The sequence below is a fragment of the Microcebus murinus genome, chromosome 15, assembly GCF_040939455.1.
Source record: "Microcebus murinus isolate Inina chromosome 15, M.murinus_Inina_mat1.0, whole genome shotgun sequence".
NCBI classification, from domain to species: Eukaryota; Metazoa; Chordata; class Mammalia; order Primates; family Cheirogaleidae; genus Microcebus; species Microcebus murinus.
The window spans coordinates 27,920,040-27,928,325 of record NC_134118.1 but is presented as its reverse complement, the minus strand read 5'-3'; the positions used below and the strand labels follow the sequence as shown (position 1 = coordinate 27,928,325).

General features: G+C 35.4%; 1 protein-coding gene across 7 annotated transcripts in view; it reads right to left on the bottom strand.

Annotated features, from left to right (window-relative positions):
• Positions 1–2,588: 2,588 nt before the first annotated feature.
• The window catches only part of MARCHF1 (membrane associated ring-CH-type finger 1), a 726,479-nt gene continuing 720,781 nt past the window's right edge, over positions 2,589–8,286 (bottom strand). For all 7 annotated transcript variants that reach the window (XM_076010552.1, XM_076010551.1, XM_012735576.3 and 4 more), the window contains one exon: positions 2,589–6,945. In XM_076010552.1, the coding sequence (XP_075866667.1) occupies positions 6,647–6,945 (299 nt within the window). In that variant the 3' untranslated portion in view covers positions 2,589–6,646. The remainder of the gene's footprint in view (positions 6,946–8,286) is intronic.

Sequence of the window (8,286 nt, the reverse complement as noted above, 5' to 3'; positions counted from 1 at the left end):
CAAATGCAACACCATGACCTTTAAGTTTCCTAAACTTTTCCTACATCCCATCACAGGCTTCTCAATGGTCACACCTGGATCCTTAGCAGCTGAAACTTTCTGTAGATTTGATTGTGAGAATTCCACTCTCCATTCACTATCTCCTAACCCTCTCCTTTACTAAAGTTCTGTACTTTGACTTCACTCTCATTACACCTCATTGTTTCCTGTCTTCGGGTTGTGTTTTGTTCAGCTCAGCTTCAGGTTCCTAGTTGCTTCCTTGCAACATCCTCAATTCCTTTGCCTGTGACTCTGCAAAGTTTTCTTTTAAAGCCCACACTCAGTAACACTCAGCTATTACCTGTTTCCTTCATGCCTGTTCCCATGCCCACACAGGCCATCTTCACATTCATGCCAACAAATCTAAAGTGGATTCTCTATACTGTTTAGCAGTCTTACCATGTTTCTCTAGTAGTTCTGTTTCTAACTTTGAGATAATTACTACTTTTTCATATTTTCTAGCTCATCTTGAATACTACCCTCCTCAATATTTAACTGCTGGCTTTTTATACATCTTTGAGAAAATAAAAACTATCATTTTTCTTCTCTTTTAATGGATATAGTATCTTTTTCTCCTTTCACAGGCAAATACTCCAACTTATGTTCTGGTCCCCATTCCCTATTGTCAGTAACCTTGATTCTCCCCCAAGTTTTTCACCTAATTTCTCAAGCCAGAAATCTGCCTATAAACTGTTTTTGATCCTCCACATTCTCTCTCCCATGCTGTCTCCTAATCTAATTTAATTAACAAGTATTTCTGGATCCACTTCCAAAATGAAAGTCAAATCACTCCATGTCAAGCTGTCTCTGCTTTTCAGCCTTACCTAAGCACCATGTCTTGCCTGTCCTAGGTGCAGTGGCTTCCTAACTGGCCGTCCTGCCACCTTTCTTGCTCCTCTTGCCAGCACTCTGATGACCTTGTGTTTGTCCACTTAGTCCACTTAGGCAAGGTTTTGCGGCAGCTGACCTGAGCCTTGGAACAATGTCCTGTGATCTCCCTGGAACATGAAGATAAGAAGGATACCAGGTGCCTCCCTGTCTTTCAGGGAGGGTACAGTGAGTTTGTCATTACCTCCTGGGTTCTGATGAATTATGAGACTCCACTCAAGTGCCCTTAGGGTATAGCTGCAGGCTATAAAACTACTGTACGTAGACACAACGTGGAATTGGCATCCCAGCAGCAGGGTGCCCTACCCCTCTGTGGCATTATCATGTCCTCTGGCCCCTTTTCCATTTGTGTTGCTGTGGAACAAGACATACGGGGAGGTGGCACCTTTATGTTTGTATTTTACTGTCTATGTAAGTATCGTTGGCCCTACATATCCGAGGGTTCCACATCCTTGGATTCAACCATCCACAGATAGAAAATATTCAGAAAAAAAGCTGTACCTGTACTGAACGTGTACTGACTTTTTCTTGTCCTTATTCTCTAAACAATACAGTATAACAATTTCCATAGCATTTACATTGTATTAGGTATTATAAACAATCTAGAGGTGACTTTAAGTGTACGGGAGGTTGTGCCTTGGTTATATGCAAATACTACCCTATTTTTATATCAGGGACTTGAGCATCCTTGTATTTGGGTATCCATAGGGGTCCTGGAACCAAGCCCCTAAAGGACATGGAAGGATGACTAATAACTGATTCTGATGGTGGCTTGTTTCTTTACTGGCTGAATCTGTCAGCCTTGCCTGGCATTTACCATTCAGGCTTTTGGTACCTACTGTTCACTCTGCCTGCATTGCCATTCCCCTGAATTTTCACAAGCCCTACTGATTGTTCTCTCAACTTTAGCTCTGAGCTTAAAAGTTACTTCTCTATCTAAAGTATCTCTATGCCCACACCCTTGCTACTCTTGATAATCTCTATTACAGCACCTATTAATAGTAATTGTTCAATGTCATTAGTTGAACGCACAATGACAGTGATTAGTGATCTAGGAGTGTTTACTTTTGGGTGATGGGGAAAGGTAATAAGGTCAGATATCCAATTTGAGCAGAAAAAGGAGCTCATGTTATTAGCAAACTAGTGGAAAGACCTGTCGGTGCCCTGGGCCAGGCAGTCCTACCCTAAATTTAGACTTAGATGTTGGGCATCTGGAAAGGGACATTTTCTTTGCTATTGCCAAACCCCTTAGAAATAGATTTCAATGTCTTTCTCTTAATGTTGATTATCCATGCGATTGTCTGAATCCACTCTTAGCTCTGAGCAGAAAAACGCTGTTATATTATTACTTTTCTATATTCAAGCCTTATTCTTGAGAAAATCCTTTTTAAGATTACATTGTGATTTTTCTTAAACGTTTTAAACAGTTTTTGAAATTCTGTATAGATTATTTTCATTGGTTTTCCTCTGTAATGCACCTATTTATTCCTTTTTACAATGTTATAGGTTAGTCAATGGATGTTTGTTTTAAAATAATTACAAATACAGTCAGACCCTTGTAAAATCTTAAATCAAAAATATCCCAGTGTTTGAATGATTCAGATAAAAATCTGCAGGAATCCCAGTATGTTAGGCAAAAAGTATAGAAACCACAACCAAGGTTTGGGTCACTTATTTAATATACAAAGTCTTTCACACATAATTTTTTCTTAATTTGTCTTAGCACACATTATTCACAAAACAGTAAATTGTTAATGCAAGAGAATTAGGTAAAACCAAAGATGTACAAATGTCCAATTTCAAAAATTGCACACAGTTAAAATAATTTTTCTTCTTAGTTTTAATGCAATATCCAATTTCAAAATGGGCTTTCTTCAATGTGGAGGAAACACTGCAGCCCAAAATAACAGTACTTCCTTTCAACTGTATCGACATGTAAAATAGCACCATTGGGCTGATTTAAGGAAAGAAAAAAGGTTTTCATCTTTCTTAATTAAAGTATTATATAACAACTGTAATAATAATGATGACAATAACTTTTAAAAGCTCTACTTTGTTCCAAAATACTCATTTTCAAAGCAAAGAAGGGTAAATTATGTGGGGCAGATGGAATAATCTTCCCACCTCAGCCCCAAGACCCTTATAATTTCTCTTAATGACGTCTTAAACTTTTTTTTTTAACAGGTTTTGAAAGTCTGTATAGATTACTTTCATTGGTTTCCCTCTGTGACGCAGCTACCTTTCCAGCAAAGGAATAGATATTTTAAAGGGTACCGAATGACCTTTTGTAAAACAAGATAAGATACAACTATGAGGCCATTTCTGTGGGACTGTAGTCACATATAACAGCAGCTCAATGTGCGATTTAATGCTGGGGCATTTTGAAAGACTTCTTCAATATATACCTTCCTTCCTTCCTTTATGCATTGCTTTATCCCAGGTTCTTGGGATCACTTTGTTTTGTTTTTTCATTTCAAGGTGGAATTTCATTCTTTTACAATTTAATCTTTCATCCTGTACAATAAAAGTCACAGTTCTTTAGTTAAAAAATTAATAGCATTAATATCTGTGGTTTATGGTATTGATAATATCACAGATTCATGATGATAAAAAGCCAAGATTTTGAATAGAACTGTAAGTTCATTCTTCAATTTTAGTCCTTTGTTTCAATTCCATTTTATTTCTTACATGAGCAGATAAACATGCCTCAAAAAATTGGCACTTTACAGTGCAGTTTCCCTTCTGAGGAGTGTATCAGTTCACATAAAGCACTACCACAAAGCTAAATCTTTCATTGTTTGAAATGGCAAATATTCCATTGCCACCCAGAATGTAAAAAGAAAATAATCAACATTGGGTTTTAAATGCATGTAGTTATTTGATGTTTGAACCATAAACAGCCATTGCAGGAAAGCTTTTTAAAGATTGAAATTTAGAACTTCAGGGTTTTAAAAGGTCAGAAGAATAGCAAAATGAAATATTGACTTTTAATCTACTAGGGAGCTATATTGTTTTCTCATTTCAATAAAATCAAAGCCCACAAAAGTTAATTTCAACAATTTAGGTGTAGTTTTAAAACCCCATGTCATCTTTTGTCGTTAATGCAGTAATGCTTATCTTTGCTCTTCATTTTAGAAATGTTTTCTTGGTGTTAAGTGTAGCTCTTAATAAACGAGGCTTTATTTTAGCCAATCATCTCCCACTATGAACTGAGCTCTGCACTTATCTATCTTGCTTAGGTTTGTATAGAATTTAAACAGTATTTTCCATGGTTATTAAAGTAAACAGTCCTTTTACTTCTAGAGCAAACAAAAGAGAAATCAACATTTCTTTGTTTGCTGGTGACTAGATTTTCCCCCCAGGAATATTTGTAAACAGCATGTTGTCATTGCTGAACCACAGGAAAAATGGATTAGTAAAAAACTTAGAAAAATTAACAGGAAAATTGTATCAAGCTTAATCTCTTGGGTGTGGTGTCACGGTTAAATCACCCAAAGCTTTATTATTCATAAATGTATTTATCTTAAATCTTTAAAACAGAAATTTAAAAGGACTTTAATACAAAGTGTAGTTTATTTAAGGTTCGTATATTTTTTTAAAAACACCATGTATGTCTTTATTTGTACAAATTTTTGGTTCGATTCAGTTGCCTCAACTTTGTTTTCCCTATGCGTTTAACAAGTTTTAAGAAAGATGAGTTTTAAACCTTTTGTTTCCTGACTGAATACCTTAACATTTTTCTTGTGTATATACATGAATACACACACACCACACACACACACAAAATTGACTTTGTTTACCTTTTCTTTATTTCTAGGATTGGGACTATTTGGACTCAGTGCCAGCCACTACTAATATTCATACCATCTTTCTCCTCATAAAAAGGTTATTTTTTTTTCCTTTTTCCTATGATAATCTGTGAACAACAAACACACTGATAATTACAAAGTGCATCGATGTGTTACCCAGATCTGTGCAATGCAATACCCATGCTTTGGTTCCTATGGCCATCGTTGCCTTTCACATTAATAAATATGACAGCTAACAAAAATAAGTCACCTTTTTTATGTAGGACATCTTTCTTTGACAGGCTACTATATCTGTAATCAATCTAGCTCACTGTAATATCATTCACACTTTAGTTTTACATGAATATGCAAGAAACATAATAATTGTCAAACCTAAACAATTTATTACTTATCACAGAATCTGTTGAATATTTTTGCTTCTCAACTGAGCAAGGGAAATCCTGTCAGCTTTTAACAATAACGTCTAGATTCTTGGTCATAATTACTTATCTGTCAAGTTGACAACTTGTGTGGGTAAAAAAAACAAAAACAAAAACAAAACAATAACCTTACACATTTGATTTAATAACAAAAAATATTTAATTTTTATTCCCCTACCTTAAGTGCTTCATTGTAGCAAACAGAAGTTAATTTCACAACTTTGCTACAGGTAGATTGCTTTATCGTTCTATACCTAACCCTTTATAGAAATGTGAACTACATCTTTAAACCAGGATACTTAATTTGATTTAGTGCTTTGTAAAATCTTTAAACTCTTTAAACTTTGTAAAATACTAAACTCTTTAAACCAGGATACTTAATTACAAAGCACTACTTAGTGCTTTGTAAAATCATACCATTTGTGGGGCTTGAAATAAAAGAATGAATTAAGCTGCTGTTTTGAAATATTCAACTGTTAAATAGAGCAGAGGCCTAGTCTCTAATTTTGAGGCTGTGCTACCCAATATAGTTAATTCAAATTGAGGTGTGCTGTAAAATACAAAGTGAATTTTGGATTTCGAAAACTTGTTCAAAAACGAGATGTAAACTATCCTATCGCAATAACTTTTTATATTGATGACTGTTGAAATAAGTTATATATATATAGTGTTAAATAAAAATATTATCAAAATTAATTTCACCACTTATTTTGGCTTTTTCTAATGGGACTACTAGGAAATTAAAAATTTACATTATGTGGCCTGCATTTGTAGCTAATGTTCTATTTCTATTGGACAGAACTGTGTTAGAGGGGCCAGACAAAATAGAGGACCTGATAGCTGATTCCTGTGGGTATTTAACAGAGCTACTTAAACACAAAAATTCTCTGAAAATCTTCCGTTCATAATTTAAACAATTCTGAGCATTAATATCCTCAAATGTATATTGCACCTGTTTTAAAAACATGCATCTGTCAAAATAACTGGACTCCACCATAACCATAAAAATCTGTTAGCTGTCCAAGTATATCAAAATATGCATCCTCCTAGTTTGCTTCCAATGTGACTCAGGGATAATGCAGACAATTTCAGGCTTAAAACCAAATATGTTTGTTATTTCCAAATGGGATAGTTAACATTACAAGGCCCTAGAAGAAATACACATTGCGATTCAAGTTTGCAATCTTCAACTTCTCCCCTGCTACTATGAAGAGCATCACGGTCCATTTAATCATTACCATTGCCTAAAAGCATCCATTGCTCCAGTGGTTCTTAATTGTCACATTTCCATATCACACTTCAGGCTATACCTCATGGGATCCTGGTCATTTGGTGCGTTCTCCTTTCCTTTTTGAGCAAAGTAAGGACAAATGCGTCAGTAGGAGAAAGGAGGAGCTGAAGGAAGTGAATAATTCAGGATCACTTCTGTCACTTGTAGTGGCCGAGGGCTAGAAAGATAGTCTTCGGTGAAGAAACTCCAGACTGGTTCCATCAAACTGACACAACTTCAGGGGGGCCGCCCTCTGCAGATGGCAGTGAATTTGTACCTGTCTGTGACACAGGCACTACCACGGCGTCCTTGATGTCTGTGTTTACATTGCAGGAGAAGTTCTTCTCCAGTTTTTTGGCAGTGTCTGGGCAATTCTGTACAAAGATCACACGGTTGTAGGCCTTCAGCCTACGCCACAACTGAACGTAGACTTTACACTGCACGTACATGAAGACGAGACCTCCTGTGAAGCCAATGGCCACCACAACCAGTTTTGTCCAAAATGGCCATTCAAGGACACCTTTGAAATAAGAAAGAGAGAATGTTATCAATAAATTGTTAAGAGTGGATTTGGTCATTTTTTTCCTCTGGCACCTTCAAAATACCATACTTGTCTGCTAAATTATGTTGATAAGGAGTATATTGTTAATAACTAGTAAGAATTACAACCTGAATGGGCGTAATGCCTTTCAAATATCCTAAATGTATTGTTAAAATTCTATGCGAGGAAATTTTCTTTCCTGCCACTGTAATGATCTCTGTTTCTCCTAGCATCAAGTACCTCTCATAATTATCAGATACTGTGTCAGACTTGGAGATTTGGAAACTTTGACATTTATCTCTTATAGCTGAATCTTTAAGGAAGGACAGTGAACCTACTAAGTGTAAGAATCAGAATTTAAAATCTTTTTAAGAAGATGAAGTAGTGGGTACATGTATGGGCTTGTATGTATAGGTTTTCCCCTTTCCCCTCATTCCTTTTTGAAATTAAAAAAAAGAAAGAAAGGAATAATTAAGGAAGGAAGAAGAAAGGAAAGAAGGAAGGAAGGAAAAGGAAAGGGAAAAGAAGAAGCTACAACAGTAACCAGAGAGAGAAATAGAGAAATCCTGAACCTGGACACACAAAAGATTCAGGATTTTAGTCATTTGTTTCATAAATCATATTTGTCACTGAGAATCGTCACTTTCTTAAACATCTATATTTTCTCTTAATTTCCATCATTATTAGTAACAGGCTTTCTTTTACAAGAAACAACTTAAAAATTATTTCACAGGAGTTTCTGTAACTACCACAGTGAGTATTTAGGCCACACATTATTAATATTATGAATGTTAGATATATGATGGTCAAGAATCCACCATTTGCCAACATCAGGATGGTGTGGAGAATATAATAGCTGTCTTCATTTATGTGAAAAGTTGTCAAGTAAAAGAATATAGCTCAGAATAGTACACCAGGAAAGACTGATGAAAATGCATAGAAATCACAGTAGATGAGAGTCAAGGATTCTACTTTGGGTTTTTATTTGCTTATAACAATGAAAGAGTTATATCCTACCTATATCTTGTAGTAATGGCATGTGCTTTATGCTTCTGGAAACAAAGCAGATGCTATGCCCTGTTTACATCATGATGAAACACTTTGTATTTGAAGATTAACCAAATATAACAGGGTCACCCTGTCCATTTTTGGTCCCCAAATAATGAAGCATTGAGCATTTCTTATATCCCCAGACTTCCAGAAAGCATAATTTTATTCTTGACTTCTAAATAGCTGATGTTGCTAGTTATGTCACACCTTTCTGGATATAATAATCATGTGATAAGATTTTATTTTTTTTCACCATGAACAAACTAATGC